The following is a 16,878-nucleotide window of genomic DNA, read 5'->3' as shown; positions in this document are numbered from 1 at the left end:
CATAAGCCTCCTGACATAACCTGAGTAAAAGAGGAATCTTTTACAGGAACTCCTTTAACAAAAAATCAGCTTGGTCTGTTAAATAGATTAAATACAAGTTTCCTTGTTGTTGGTCAGTGCTGTAGTCCTGCTTTTTATTTTACAGCTTTCAGGAAGCGAATTCTTTCTTCCTCTGTGAGGTCAGGGAAGGGGTTAGGTATCAATAATACTTCTGTACTGATTAGCTTCTATACAGGGAGATGAGCAGCTCAGGGGCATTACTGTGTCACGGACAAATCTGGAGTTATAAATACCAGTGCAAAAATATAGGATGTTAGAGATGTAGGAGCAAGACAGTCCCACGTGCTTATCCTTTTCATTTACCATCACTTGGTGGAGTTAAAGAGCACAGTCCTGTGAAGCGCTGAGTGCCTTATGAAAAACAGTAACCTCACTTCAGCACAACTGTAGCCAGAGAATAATTAATATTTTATGGGGTTCAGTCAATTTCTGAAAAGGACTCCACATGCTCTTAATGGTTTTTGCTGCAGTTCTCTCTACAAGGACATTATTAAGTTTAATATCATATATGTCCTAGTGAGGCATATGACCAAGAAAGCTTGAGCACTCCTCAGAAGTGCCCACAAACTTTTGAAGATTGAGCAGGAAAGCACAAACTTTGTCATGGCTTCAGCCAAAGTTGTTCCAGTAGGCAGAGCATGCCCAGCAAACTGGGTGGTGGTTATGCTGTCCTTCCCCCAGAGGCCATCTCTGAGTCCTAGAGCTCCTATGTGATCCCAGTGACAGGGAGAGTGGGGACACATCTTGTGCAGGGAGCAGAGAAGTGTGTCTGTTCAGTCTGTGGTGCCTGTGGGCATGGGGGAGGTCCTGGGGCTGAAGCAGTTCTGTTGCCACTCTTCAGGGAGGGCAGGAAAGTCCCTGTGGGGCTTAGACCATCTACTGGAGCTGAGGCAAAAAGGGAGGGGGACACAACAGGATGCCATCCTTGCCACAAAACACTCTTCTCTGCAGAGGGAGGAGCACCCTAGCTGAAATCTACTGCCTGTCTGCAGATGAGCATAGGCTGGAGCAGTGGGGGTAAGGGAAAAGAAAGCAAGGACAAGGGAGGTGAAGGGAAATAAGCAGACAAACTTTTTGGTTATGCACAACCTGACAAAAAAGCCCAATTTTCTTTCTCAGCCATCATACCTTAAAAAAAAAAAAGATGCACAGTCATTGTATCAAATACCAGAGAAGGACAGGGCACCAGGGACCTAACTTAGGCAGGCTGCAGACTTCACACGATATGACAGGTAAGGACTGTTCATCATTAACTCACCCAGCCCTGGACATCCTTCCTCTTCTCTCTCTGCTCTTGTGGAATCACATCACCTTCTGCAAACACTGCTCCCAGGCATGCCTCTTAGGCATAGGGAACTTGGGAATTGCCCACATCTATTTATCCCTCTCCATTCCCACCCATATTTCCCACCTTCTGCCCCCAAACTCCCCACATTTCCCCTGCTACTTTCTTCCAAATAACAAGTCATGAGAAAGTGTACCCATGGTGACTGAAGCACATTACAAAGACTGCTGTGCTGACGTAAAGCTGGGGCCTTAGAAGTCAGACTTTTGTCAGATTTTGCACTTTCTCATAAAACTAACAAGAAAACATTACTTTAAAATCATTCCAAGTTTAATTTAGTACTTGTTTTCAGGATCCCTTTCATTTAATAACAGTAACTAAAATATTTGTAAAAGACAGCAAAAATGCCTGGGGAAAAAGATCTGATTTATAGTTCACTGTCACAGCATCCTTCACCCCTAGTGGGAGACTGGAATAGTATGTAATGTTGATATTACATATGACAAAAAACAAAACCAACCAAACAAAAAAACAAAAACACAAGGTGAGATTTATAGCACACAAAAAGGCTAAAATTTATAGCCTGCTGCATAGTTTGACAGCAGTTAATAAACTCGCAGGCAAAGTGTGTGATGAGATAGTAGAATTCTACAGAAATCACCTGTTCCTAAAGCCAATGGCATTGGAACATTTCTACTTTAAAAAAAAAAAAAAAAAGAAAAAAAAGTCATAACAATGTGGAGCTGCACTGAAGAAATTCATATAGCAAAGCCATCTCAAAGAGCACTGAAACAAAGGTTATAGGTACTAGCCTGTAGATAGGAAGCCCAGTGAATCAGTTTCAAATGAGCAATCTATGGCAAACCAAACTGCTGGTGAAAGACCAAGATAAAATTTCAGTATCTATTGAGTTCTACATTAGAGATGCCAAGGAGCTTTCTGGAGTCTGTACAATATTTTGGGAAGTAAGAAAGTGGTACATACAGGTAATGGGGATACAATGTACTTGCACCAAATGTGACAATCCTATAATAAAGAAGATTGTTGGTTCAAGGACAGACTTCTGTGAAATTGCAAGAACATGGGGCACACAGAAAATTTACACTGTAGCTAAAGCAAAACTGTTTCTGTAGGCAAACATGAGAAAAACATCAGATTCAGTAATTCTGCTCTGAAAATGGTATAAAATCTCATCAGTATTGGAAGGCATGATGCCATCTGGATTTCTTTAGAAATAATAAAAAAGTAACCCTTCCACATAGGCTGATAATAGTGGCTGCTCCTCTTTTTATTCTTGTCTTCTATTTTTTTCTTCACAGAAAGGTTATTAGGAACTATCTTGATATGAAAAATGGCAGAAAAGTAAAATATTAAAGAAGGTACTCTCTTTATTATGAAAGCAGTGGTAACTCAATTATGAGCAGCAGATACTAAAACCCTGTGTTGTGAAACAAGGTCACATATCTTTAGATTGTGGTAGATTCAACTGAATACTACCTCTTTAAAGCATAAGACAAAAAAGACAATTGCTAGTGCTCAAAGTAGCAAATGACAAGTTTTAAATGCATTTGAATAAAAATCTTATCTACAAATTCTTATCTAAAAGTTGTATTCATTTCTTGTCTTTTCCCCTTGATTTTTGGATTGATTCTGACGATCTCCAATCCCACTGCCTTCTTCCTTCCTCAGCAAATCCTACCCACTGTTTGCTCTGAAAAGTGCCATTTCTCTCTCTTGTGTGATTCAGCTTGTGCTGCTGGACTTTACGCCCTCTCTTTCTCCTCCCATTCCTTTCCCCCCCATGCTCCACTGCTATCAAATGATGCCCCACTGGTGCTGAGTGTCTACAGACACCTGCAGATGTTGTTTAACCCTCACAAGGCATCTACCACTGTGCATATCAGTTGCAGAGGGGAGCTACCACAGAAAGCACCATTGCAGGCATTCCCATATTCCCAGCCTAGCCAGCTGAGTGAGGAGTGCTTTTCTTTCCCCATCCTGTCACCTCCCTCTGCTAACAGTATCACAGCGAGCTCCACATATGCATATGGCTACTGCCCATCTCCAACTAGCTTCAGAGTCCTTTTGTGAGGAGACCAAGTTAGGCTTTCTCCCTCCTGTATCTTTGTCATAATGGTGGTTTTCTTTTAAGGGTTGTTTTCCTCTCCTCCGTAAACCAGACAGCTTTTGCCATGATGAGGCAAGTTTGTAGTAGGACACAATCTTCAGTCTCTCTGCCTGAGAGCAGAGGACTCACTAAATTCCTGCTAACTCCAGCATGGGGAGGAGGAAATGAGAGTTCTTTACTGTTTCATATAGCCTCTTACCCATAGCATACAAGGCAAACTGTGTGGGATCAGGTGTACAGTCACTTGATTATTCTCTCACTGAAAACACTGATTCAGCACTGGCACAACTTTGTTAGGTCATAATCAAAGTCCTTGTGTGTCTTCTATTATATTTCTACAATGATCTCCTTGGCTTTATGTATGAACTTAAAACAGAAGGAGAAAGCAGCGACCATTTAGAAGTACACCTACAGAAGCCTTTTATGCCTGACTCCTTTTTTTACTACTGCCTCATTATTCCTGACATGGAGATCACAATGATATGTGTGCTGGTGATGAGAAAAGGAATTGTGCTTACCTGAGTTGTATGTACTCTAGCCCAGGCGTTTTTGTCATTAAACTAAGCACTCAGAGACATGATTCTGCTGATCTGGTTAGCTACACACACCAGTATCTATAAATAACCAGCAGACCGTGCATAATGAAATAATGTCTTATATTTCCCACAGAAACATTTGCAGCACAGTTGTTTTCATTTTAATGATTATGGGAAGCATTCTGAGATACTGACCTTATGCTTCCCATTTGGAATCAAAGACTTAACACAATAAGGGGCTCCTCCTGAAGCTGTTGTTTTCATTAAGGTTTCTAGTCACCAGAGAAACATATCCTCCTCAAGCAGCTATGCATGTGGGGTCAGGAATACTTTCTTTTTTGTAGCTATTGCAAGTTCACTGATTTTCCTGAACTGACGTCAAGCAAGTGGGACTGAAAACCTCTGTCTGAGGACAGAAAGGCAGTGTAATGACTATTAAACTGTTACTTTTAAGTGGTCTTACTAGAACCGACAGAAAACAGTCCTCTCATCAAATCTAACCTGAGAGGTCAAGGAAGTGGCCTGGTTCTAACTGGGAGAAATAGAAAGAAAACAAATCCCTCAACTTTTGCACCCTGATAATCTGGGAAGAAAAAAAAAAAAAGGCAGTACTTAATTTTGAAGAAAAAATAAAAATGCTCAATTATCAATTGTCTGTAAGTACCTTTTTAACATAAATTAATAAAAATCATTTTCAATTTAAGTTAATAAATTCTTGTTTCAAGAGTCCCTTAAATCTTTGTATTAAGGGCCATGTCTCTGAATTAACTCCCACCCCAATGACATTTTGATGCCACAGACTGTTTTCATAAAGGATTTCAGCTTAGACAAATTGGATTTTTCAAGTTAATAATGTTACATACAGCTCTTTAACAGTTCTAAATCCTAGCTGCTGCTTCTTATCTGCCTACACAGCACAGCCATTTGGAAGAACTTTGGCTATTCAAGCACCCTTTCTATTTATTTATTTATTTATTCTGTCACCCCTCACCAGCAAAAAAACAAACAAACAAACAACAAAACACTGAGTTCAGCATTTTAGAAGAGGGAAAAGATAGCCAAAAGACAGAAATATTAGTAAATGTGTAATTGAAAGGAGAGCCTGCCTTCTTCAATCAAGCACCATCGTTTTGATGTTCTCTTTGGTGTCTCAAGCTGTTCCCAAGCCCAGCAGACACTGTGAGCAACTTGCATCTCCTAGTGGCTCCAGCTAGAGATGCAATGATTTGTTGCAGCTGCTAAATAGCAATTGCATATTGGTGTTCAGCAATTCTGTCCAAGTGCTTTCCTTGGCTTGTGGGAAAGGTGGGCTCTATGGAGCAATGCCCAAAGTGCTGGATCTTGGGGCTGCTATTCCTAGCCTCTTCTTTTACCTCTTACTGCAGCTCAACAGACTACCACGTTTATTCCCATACGCTTTTTTTTTTTTTTTTGTCCAAGTGTCAGCTCAGTTTTGGATAGAAAAGGGATCTGTCACTAAGATTTTAACTATCTTTTTAACACTCCATCTCTGCAACCTGCATTTCAATTCCACAAGGGTTTGAACTAATATACCAAGTTGAGGTTAGACTACTTCTTTTCACTCTTCGTACATTTTCATTTTATATATATATATATACATATATGTTGTTTATTTTCCAGTTTTCTTATTTCTCCTTCCTCCTGGATGGCTGGTATCTACTTATCTTATTCTTGCCTAATTGTATTTGTGATTCTATTTTTTTTTCTTTTTCCTCTGCACTTCTTGATTCTTTCCATTTATATTTAGAACAAATAACGCCATCTTGGGAATTCTGATTTAATGTAATAATTTGAGTCTATCATCCTTCCTCTGCTCAGAATTATTATTATTATTATTTTTAAGGAGTTGGGAAGGGAAATATAACAGCTGTATTACTGTTTTATAAACTTTCCAAATAACAACAAGAATGGTAGTAATCAGATAAAGCAAATAAAATGATATTCATTGTAAATGTCCCCCAAAATGCAGCCTAATACAGCTGAAGAAACTTTACTTTAGAAACAGTGGGGAAAAACATGTTTTAAAAGGAGAATGAAGACAGAAATATTCACGCAAAATTTCAACAGCGAAAGGGAGGAACATGACAATTTTCAGACTTTTGGCCAGTCCTACCTGCAAGGAATCAAACATTTCTGGTAGATTTTTGAAGAGCTCTTCTCTTAAACCCCCTAAAAGACATTGGAAAGAATCCAACAAATCCAGTTTTCTGAATTTAAGCTGTGCTGATGAGAAAAAGTGAAACAAAAAACACCAAAACAACTTCTGTTTACCTACTCCTCCTTACTTGATATCACTAAGCCAAAATCTTCCACTGTGCAAACTAACATACACATTTTATAATGAAAATAGTCCAAGAAAGTTTCTTACCTGATTCATGTCAAAAATCTGAAACACCTGCTCAACATACATGTTCGCCTGAGGGTTCATATCACATAGACCGAGTATTGTCTTAAACTCATGGAGAGTAAGCTGTCCAGAAGGGCAATGGTTCATAAATCTCTTGTACCATTCACTGTTTTGTATTGCAGCAAAATCATCTGCTGATTCCCCAGCACCCATAATGCTGTCCGCCCTTCCTCTCCATCCACACTGCACTGTTTACACAGTGCTCCTGCGTTCCTTGGCTTGCCTCCAGCTAGAGCTGAACCACAGTCCAGGAGCTTTAAAACTACCATAAACCTCTCAAAGATCCCTGCAGATTAGGTAATCCCTATTAGGCAAAAATAGAAACTCCATAGGATCATCCTCCGCAATCTGTTTGAACACAAGCAGGTTTGTCAATAAGCACATACATCTCCCTGGCCAGAGCTACCTCAACACCTTGACATGTTCTCAGGGCTCATCCTGCATCTTCATGGGCTATCTTGAAGATGAAACATGACATTTTTGCTTATGCTGTGTACAAGCCTGTGTCAGGTTTGCAGCCCTGATACTCTTACTAAAATCATTTGCACTAAAAATGTGCTGGCTATGATGACTTTGAATGCTTCCTAAACTGTGAAATGGTGCAGCAAATTCTGTGTCTTGTATGGGGGGTTTTACTTTCAACCCTTTGTAAAACAGAGAGAATCACAAATCCTGCAAAATACTAATGATGTATATGGTGACACTAATGCGTACTAATGCATGTTCATCCAGCTGACAGAGGATACTATATAAACAGACCACACAGTAGGATAACATTGGCATTGAATACAAATGTTCTGATAACCTCACACAGGAGACATCAGGTTATCTAAAAAAAAAAAAAAAAAAAAAAAAAAAAAAAAAAGTGAATTTCACAGACCAGAAACAGAAAAAAGTACATAAATCAGAGCTAGTTAGATTTAGGACTTCTTCAAAGGGTTTGAAAGCACTCTTCATGACCCTCCAATTAAAACACATACTTTGAATTTGAATTACATCTTATCTATCCGAAGTAGGAGATAAATACCTCTCATATAATCTTGATGTAAAAAGAAGTAGGAACATGCCCTTAGTTATATAATTCTTAAGCAGTAAGAGTAACTAAAATGTAATCATATTGCTTCATTTGCATAATCCTTTTAACACAAGTTCTATTCACACAATCTCAGTGATGGGTTCCCAGATAATACAGTGATGGAAATCAGTATATTTCAAGCATGTCTTATTGAAACTGGAAGCTGATAAAGCCACCTCCAGCAATTTCAGGTTCAGAAAGAAGCCTGCAGCACACCAACTCTGTTATTTGCTTACAACCTCAATTCCTAAATGACAGATATACTGCAAGATATGAGATCCCAAATTTTTCCTCATTCAGTAATGTCAAAGTTTTGGCAAGAGATCTTTACTATCATGGCAGTAGACAAAATCCGATCCTCTAGCAGAAGAAAAATAACACATAGACTTTAGAAAAAAAGAAAAACATCCCTGTAGTTTTCAACTTGCAGTGGGCAAGGCAGTCTGAATAATAACTTTTAGCATTTCTAAATGTTATGACCTGTCAGAAAGTTGATTTATACGTAGCTTTTTTCACAAACAGATAAAAGAGGATATCTCCTTATTCTATTAAGAAGTACTTAAATAGTTTTTGCTGACTGGATCAGGTAGGCTGTTATGCCACGGAAGTATGAGAGAAGGCAGAGAGGCTTGGTTCATGTAATGTGCGAAGAGCTGAGTCATCTTGTAGTAAGATCCTTTGGCTGAGCTTAGCATGGAAAGGAGCCTTGAGCTGGATTTCTGCATTAAGACCAGCATCCAAAAGACAAATCCATTTTGATTGCACTACTCAGAAGTCACACTTGTGTTAGGGAAGAGTTGATATGGTCAGAATGATCAAGAGCAGTATGAGGACATTTTCTAAGAAAGCCCATGACAAGCCATAAAAATTCCATGTGTTACAAGAGAAAAACACAACCAAGCTCATCTAGATGCTATGTGTAGTATCTGAATCCTGTTGCTATACTGAGGTAAAACACTGCAGTTCAGTTAATGCATTTCTTTAAGCCTTTCTACCCACTAAATTATACAAACAGATTGGACAAGGAGAAAAACTTGACAGCCTTTTATGTGGGAGTAGATGTCACATTTGTCTTAATATTCCCTGCTGCAAAAGGATACAGACTGTACAATCACAGGTATACGACGATTCTTAAAGTGCCCTGCCAATCCTGCCTTCAAAATACCTTTTCCTGAGCCTTCTGCCGCAACAGCTCAATTAAGAAAATATACAATGAAATCCATACCTCAGATTACAGTAGCTAATGTCTGATTGTTAAAACATCTTGCAGAACTGGAAATGAAGATCAGATCTTTAGCTGGAGCTCATTATTAAATAATGAAGTTTTAAGCCTAGCATAAGCAATTTTATAGTGGATTTTATGAAGCCCTAAAGGCCAAATTATTGTTTAATTTCATCAAAATGGGGGGAAGACTTCCAAATGGATAAAATATTGAAACATCTTTTTCTGTCTAACATGGAACATTAATTAAACAAGCTCTTCTGGGAAGAGCAAAACAAAAGCCTTCATTTGTACAGACTCTGTCTATTGTCTGCTAAATCTCCTCACCCTGGTACCCTGGCTCCACCCTGCATCCTCACCAGGCAAAAGAAAACAAATGCCTGATTGCTGTGCCAACCAGCTGCTGCCTTGAACAATGAATAAAAGCTGAGTTCTGCATGAGTGGGGCAATCATCCTGGGTGTGTCCCTACTACCCAGCTGCCAATTTTTATGACAACTTTAGGAACTAATAAGCTAAAATTCCTACTCCATGAAATTTTATTGAAATATGTCGATTGATTAAAATGTTATGGGTTGAGGAGAGAACAGGATTAGAGATCACTAGATGGGACCATGTAGCAATAAAACTCTGATGGGTGTATAACCTGGCAAGTTTAAGGCCTATGTCTTAGTATTCATCAGATAACCTGAGCAAGCTACTCCCTGGATACTAAGCTATTTGAACTAGAAGGAAGGCTCTGTCATCAGTAACTGGTAAAAAAAAAACAAAAACAAAAACCACAGCTGATCAACTAAAAGACATTCCCCTTTTTATAAAGCTCTCCCCCTTGTTAGTTTTGAGCTCTTTCCCTATTTAGACAGGTGCCAGGTACACACATGTCTTGTCCTCATACAGAAAGGCTAGCTACTTTGACAACATATTTTTTTTTCCTATGGAAATAACATAGACATGGAAAACTGTTTTCCACAACTGTAATCTGTTGAACTGTAATTCCTCAAGTATATAAAAAGCAGATATCAACATCAATAACCACATTCTAAGTACTATGAGTATTACAAACAAGTGAAGAAAACTGTTACAGTTTTAATTATATTTACTATTACAAGGGTTACAGATAGTAGAAAAAGCTGAAAGAGGTGGTAAAGAGCAATTGCACCCTGAAAGTTTGTGATCTAACTTATTCTGCACTTGCTGCCTGTACTGGCCACACTATTTACTGAGTAGAATAGGTATTTTCAAAGATAGAAACCACTAGCAACAGTAGTGACAAGTTCTCCTGGGTATTTCTGTTGGTGCAAAACTATTCAAAATGGTACTTTGCTATTCCCTCTCCCCATCCTCAGCTATTCCACGGCAAGTACCCAGTTTCCTGATGCCTGCAGTTGGTCTTGCTGGGATGCCGTCACCTTGACAGAAATCTGATTTTCAAGAAGTGTTCATTTCACATTCCAGTTTTCTGAAAAGTGACTTAAGCAAGTTGAGGGCTCAATTTTCTGATACACTAATGATTTTACTTATTTATGTATTAATGTTTTTACTCCATGATAGACCCATTTGCTTTTTCAGCTGGAAGCTGACTTTGATTGTTGTTTCTACTATTGACAAATCAGCCTAAACCTTATTTCAGTCAAGGACAAACATTTCTGTAGGAATTACAGATGACTCTCCATTTCTGTATTTAATAGAAATTTTTATTTTCTCATTTGGCTCAAGGAGAAAATAACAAGGCACAATCTTCTGGCTGGAAGTCTCATGGCTGGAAGGAAACTGTATGAAATCTGAGTTGGAAGAACAAATGACAGAACGGCAACCAACAGCTCCTGGAGGCTTTTGTGTTAACCTAGGATGTTAAGAAGTAAAATTGGGATGAGGGATTAAAATCAGAAAGATATGTCTTTGGAAAAGGGGGATTGACCGATACCAACCTAAGTCATACCAGGTGCTCAGAATGGATCCAGAAACCTTTTATTTGGTGACAGAAGAAATTCTATCATGGCTGTGTTTTATATTCTTAAAGCATTAACAACAATGGACCCAGACAAAAATTTAGTGCTTTTAAAAATATTTTTTCAAGTAGAGTTATGCAAATAAACTTCCAACTACAAACACTCACAGAGAATAAAAATAAAAATACATGTTACAAAGATGAGAAGTTATTCAACAAATATTAGAACGTAGGCGATTTCCAAAACAGCAAAACGTGCTGGGAACAGAGCATTCAAAATTTTTTACCTGCCATTCCCATTTATTTGCCAGTAGTTTTCTATTGAATCACCTCTGATTCACTTCCATTACCTCTGAATGGCCAGCATTACCAGCACCCTGAGACATGTTGCTGAACATATAAAATGGTATAGCCATAAGAATGTCACAAAGTTAAAAATAAATTCTTACCTTATTCATGTCAAATGTGTGAAATACTTGTTCAACATAGCTGTTAGCTTCAGGAGTAAGTCCATGCAGATCCAGGACTTGTTTAAACTCATGCAGACAAAGTTGTCCAGATGGGCACTCCTTCATAAATTTTGTGTACCAATGGTGAATTTCCATAGCATTAATGTCATCAGCTGATCCAGCAGCACCCATAGTGTCAAACATACCAGGTAACCTTTTTCAGTATTTATTCATCCAAACGTTCATTCTTGCTTCCCAGCAACAATCATTCAAACACCAGCTCTGCCACTGAGAGCTACTTTAAACCTCTTATAGATCACTACCAATATAGACTAAGTAAATATAGCACCCTAGCAAGATTACCAGTGCCCAGTTTCAGGGCACCATGGTTTTATCAGCTGATCACAGTCTTTGTGCACAGTCAGTTTGCAGAGCCTCAGCAGGGCATGAGGACACATTGTGCTGATTCTCATCTTGCGTTGGCATCTGTGGTGCTAAAGCTATATAAACTGGATGAATATTGAGTAAGCAACACGCAGGGACTTTGAAAGTAGTTTCTAAACCTGTTTTAATAATTCACAAGGTTTTAACTAGACCTTCAGCCCAGATGTCCTTTCACTGTTGCAGTGGTTATATTTACAAAGAAAGCACACACTCTTCACAGTAACTTGTGGAGTCTTGATAGAAACTACAGCATATTGGTAACCTGAAGGTTAGATGAGTTGCAGTCAGTTTCCCTTCTCACCTTTTTTTTTTTTTTTTTTTTTTTTTTTTTTCCTGGGAAGAGGTTACAAAAGAAAAGATAAGCTACTGAATACATTAGAGGAAACAAGAAGTCGATCTAAGTCCTACCGTGGGACATCAAGATACATCTACAGGAGCTGAAAGAGTTTTAAATAGTAAAAAGCACATAAATAATGTTTTGGTGAGTGAGTTTCAAATACCACCCTCAAGTAAAGCTTCTATGAACATTTCTTCTCTCCTTATTTTAATAGCTGGATAATATTTTGGATACTTTTTGGATGGCTGCCTTAAAGCAACTGACTTTTCATTTTTAGTACTTCTCTATATACATTGGTCCAAGTACAAGGTATTACCTTATAGGCCAAAACTATAAAATTATTTGACTTGGATAACCTGAAAAAATGAAAACAACTATACACTATACAACTATACCATGACATTGTCTTTAGAAAGCATTTGTACAAGTGTCTGAGTCTTACATAAGTTACTGCTGTCCTAAAAAATGTTCCCCCCACTGCCACTGTGCATGCAGTCTCATGCTTTCCCTTCCCTTAGGTCAGCATGAATTTTAGTGTGGTTGTACCAGGGAACAACTGTAAGAACAGATGCAGGTAAAAGCTTGCAATAAAATTGAATACTAATAAATATAGTTAGCTGAACCTACTTTATTTAAGCTTTGCATTGCCTGGTCTCACAAAACAGTGTGTTGTACAAGAAAATAGATCAATTGAGTGGGATGGAAAAGAGTGACCAGCAACAGAGTGAGTGAAAAGCTGCTTATTTTGTATAGAGAAATTGAATAATTGCAGCAGAATGCAGTCCTCCCATGGAGAAGTGTATAGCTGCATAACCTGAATTTTCTTTTGAGTGAAGAGTCAGTCTGGTTTAGTTGAGAATAGTCAACACAACAGCCATGAGAGACAGATGCTTTACAAATTTCATCTCTATGGTACATTAGTTGTGTGTGCACAGAGAGGGAGGCATGAATGACCCTGGACCATGCTGCCTTTGTGTGTTTTGAGCTCTGTTTCATTTTTCAGGCGAATAAAGATTTGGGACACACTAATCATGTAAAATTAGAATGGCAAAATAGTCCAGAAGAAAAATGAAACATGAAACATGGAAGAAAAATCAAATGCAAATAGGAAATGTTTTCAAAGGAGTCCTTGTAGGCCACATTCCTGTTAGCATAGCTTTACTGGTGGATTATAGCGAAGTACAGAACTTAAGGGTTATGTTGGCAACTTTTTTTTTTTTTAGCAATTTAACACTATCCTCACTTTCACTCCGAGGAAAACAGGCTTCTCTGGTTAAAGCACAATTGTTTCAGGTTCATTCTATTTACACACCAAGGTTAGTCAGGGATTACATATCTTCATATGTATGATGCTACAAAGCAAAGTCAAGAAGCAGAATGAGGGAGAATAACAAGGTAGTGAAAACTTTGGATTGCATATCTACAGGCAACATAACGGCAATGTAATATTGGGGGAAAAGCAGCTGGAAGAGGAAAACAAACACAGAGCAGAGAGACTGACAGGACTTTGCAAATGTATGGCCCTACAAGAAAAGATGAAAAAAATAATTTGATTCCATAAAAGAAGTACGTGGCCTGGAAATAAGAAGCTGAGTTTACATATCAGGTTGAAAAATGGATTTCAATTCCAAAGAAGTCCCCATTCCAAAGACCTCATCATCAACAGCTTTGCACATGGGCATGGAAAAAAACAGAACCAAAAAAACACGTCACGTGGAGCCTCTGCACACTCTACCGGATGACACCTGACTTAGACCTTCATGATGTAATGGAAGTTACTCAAGATCACTAACACAGGTTATAAAATAAAGGCCCTTGAGGCTCTGATAAATTGTCTAGTTAATGTCAAGTTTTCTACACATGATGCTATGAAATATGGGGGGAAATATAATGAGCATTTGAAACCTAAAATCGCAGACAGCAAATCCCATAGTATCACGACAGAGATATCAAGAGCTCTTTTATGGGAAAGCTTCAAGGGAGTAAACTCTAACCCCAGCATTTTGCCCATAGCAAAATTCTGACTAAGCCTCAAAGTGCTATATATTAGCACCATCAGTCTCTGCAATTCATAGCTTGCACTTGAAGTATGTAGGAAAATAGCACCATTTAGAATTTTTTATTTGATCCCTTTGCTACAGTGAGATGCAACAATCTTACTTGTGGCCATAAAAATTGCAGGCCTCTGAACTGAAAAAAATCTTACTCTATTTCCAGAATTATTTGAAATGTTTCTGCAAAATAATTCGAGAAAGGATCACTTGGAAGTCTTAAAAAAATTAAACGTTTGCATTATTACACCATGGAACTAATTGTCCCACAGAAGTAAACAAATATAGGTTCAAAATGCAATTAGACAATTATGTATAAGAAAAGTTCATGAAAAAATTTATGGACGTTGTTATCTGACTAAGCAGCCATGGGCTGCTAGAAGCAGGGATGGTGGCTGAGGGGCATCTGTTCCCCAGATATATGCCCCTAGCTACTGCTGGAGACAGAACAGGAGACCAGAAGTACTTTTGAGCTGACTAATGAGTAGGGCTATTTTTACTGTCCAGACATGATCCAAAGAATGTTTAATTGCCTTATCTTTATCCAGCTGGTGGTCAGACTGAAGGAATGAAGGCCAATTATTTTGGAAAAAAACAAAGCTGTTTGTGAAAAAGGTCCTATCCTAGATGGATGTCTGGCTACAATACAGGCAAACCCAGTTTATTTGTAGTTTACATATTTATCATAAAATTATTGATGTCAGATTATTTTGCTTACAGTTTTCATTTGCATCTTCCCATCACCTTTTCCCGCAGGCTTAACACTTCCTTATTAGGATACTTTCTATTTAAGTTTTCCTATGAGCTTTTCAGTGTGCTTCTATCTGAAAATATGCAACTCTGAATACACAGTAATAAACCTGTAGATCAGTGATTTATTATTATGTCCTATACCTGTTCTCTAAGAGGCCAAAGCAAAACACATGTAGGAATCTGCCTGTTGTCAAAACCATGATGTGTACAGAGACAAAATTGGGTGTCACTGATATAGCTAGTAAGAGAAGAAAATCAGAAGAGTTGTGACAGCACACACTAAGGAGACAGCTAGACCACAATTAACCTTTAATACTTCTTCTTATGTTGATTTTTTTTTCTAAATTAGTTAATTACCAGTGGTTCTTGTAAACTTTGACAGATGTCTCTTGAAATGAATTTTGTAAATTGTTTCTAAAATGTTGGTAAGGTCACTTAAATAATATTCTAATTCTACTAAAGCCCTTTATATAAAGAATTGAGGTGACATCATTTTCTGTCTGGAACTCTTATGCAACACAGACACCACGTTTTCTTTTTTTGTTGTTGTTGGGAAAAAAAAAAAAAAAAAAAAAAAAAAAAAGACAACCAAACCTATTCCCTTCCCACCACCCTATGTGAGAAGAAAAAGACCGGAAAAATAATAAAAGTTATCCTTCCTTCAAAAGCATACTAAATATCATTGTTTCAATAATTCCTTTTGGTGAATTGACTAAAAACTAAAACCGAAAAACAAAAATAACATACTCAGCACCACCAGCCTTGAAAAGAAATCTTACATTTAATAAGTAAATCATAACTTAATTTGACAGTAGTAATTGCATTTCATTTGTCAGTCCTTGCTGGTGTAGAGTCGGGGATTATCTAAAGGTCAAGATTAGTGCTCTGTGAACCAGCACAGGGATTCACAGCATGCAAAACACCACATTCCCCCTGAGTGTCTGGGCACAGAGAGACTCGGTAGGAAACTGAGCACACTGAGCTCCAGCACACCAGGGAACATCTCCCAAACTACAAATAATCCTTGTCCATATATTCTTGTACACAGACACACAGCCAATTTAGGAAGCCCAAGACACACCACATTTTTCTTCTTGTGTTCAATAACTAGAAATATTTGAAATTGAATGTCATTTACTCTCTGAATGCACTTCAGTAATTCCGCCATTTTCCCCCTTAGGCTAATAAGCTTTCCTTGACAAGCTGTGTTTGCAATTCACAGCGTTACTGTGGTTTGCTCACATACTCTGCTTTGTAGATGTGGTGAGGGACAAAATTATTTTCACTTTTTTTTTTTTTTTTTTTTTAAAGAATTAAAATAGTCTTTCAAACCTAGAGAGGCTATTTTGTTTTATATCCTGGCTAAAGGCAAGCCTGTACTCCTTCCTGTATGTGGGAATTGAATGCATCCTTAGCAAGTTTGATGATGATACTAAACTGCGAGGTGCTGTTGGCTGTCTTAAAGGATGAGGGACCTTGCAGAGAATCTAGATATATTGGAGCATTGGTTGATCAATCACCAATGGCATGAAATTCAACAAGGGTACATGCCAGGTGCTGCAGGGACAGAACAATGCCAGACACAGGTACAGAGGGACAGATGAGTGACTGGAGAGCAGCTGTGCAGAAAGAGACCTGGGGGTACTGGTTGACAGCAGGCTCAACATGAGCCATTAGTGTGCCCTGGCAGCCAAGAGGGTAATCCTCATTTAGGGATGCAATAAACACAGCATCACCAGCCAGTCAGAAAAGGTGATTCTCCTCTCTCTCCCTCGGACAACACCCTCAATTAATATACTTTAACTTCTGGTTAGCCCTGGAGAGGTCAGGCAGTTGGACTCAATGATCTTCATTGGTCCCTTCCAACAGAACTTTTCTATTCTATGTCACATTTCTATTGAGAAGTACTATAAATAAGCATTTAAACGTGGAGAATTACTAGCTAATTACCCATAATGGCAACCCAGAACAAATGACATGCAAACAATGTCCTCTAAAGCATATCCACAGTTCAAGTATGGACAACAGCAGAATGAACTCAGGTGGTTACAGGAACTTACTGTATAACCTATCCAAAAAGTTTTCCCTGATTTTTTGCCACCCAAATTCCAGCTTTTTGCATTGCTGAGTTCTGCCTGAAAAGGCTGGGAAGTTTTGTTTTCT

The 16,878-nt window shown here is 38.3% G+C and overlaps 1 protein-coding gene across 2 annotated transcripts in view; it reads right to left on the bottom strand.

Annotated features, from left to right (window-relative positions):
* GUCA1C (guanylate cyclase activator 1C) overlaps nt 1-11,334 on the bottom strand; it is a gene marked incomplete at its 5' end in the record, with an annotated part of 33,964 nt that extends 22,630 nt beyond the window's left edge. Inside the window, 2 exons of one of the 2 annotated variants that reach the window (XM_084526687.1) lie at nt 8,091-8,276; nt 8,613-8,742. In XM_084526687.1, the coding sequence (XP_084382813.1) occupies nt 8,091-8,249 (159 nt within the window). Of the gene's footprint in view, nt 1-8,090; nt 8,277-8,612; nt 8,743-11,130 lie in introns of those variants that run through there. The other variant, XM_084526686.1, reaches the window with a different exon arrangement.
* Nucleotides 11,335-16,878: the final 5,544 nt, after the last annotated feature.

Source organism: Aythya ferina, assembly GCF_964211825.1.
Source record: "Aythya ferina genome assembly, chromosome: 1".
NCBI classification, from domain to species: Eukaryota; Metazoa; Chordata; class Aves; order Anseriformes; family Anatidae; genus Aythya; species Aythya ferina.
Note: the sequence above shows the minus strand (reverse complement) of the source record. Positions and strands in the feature narration are given on the sequence as shown.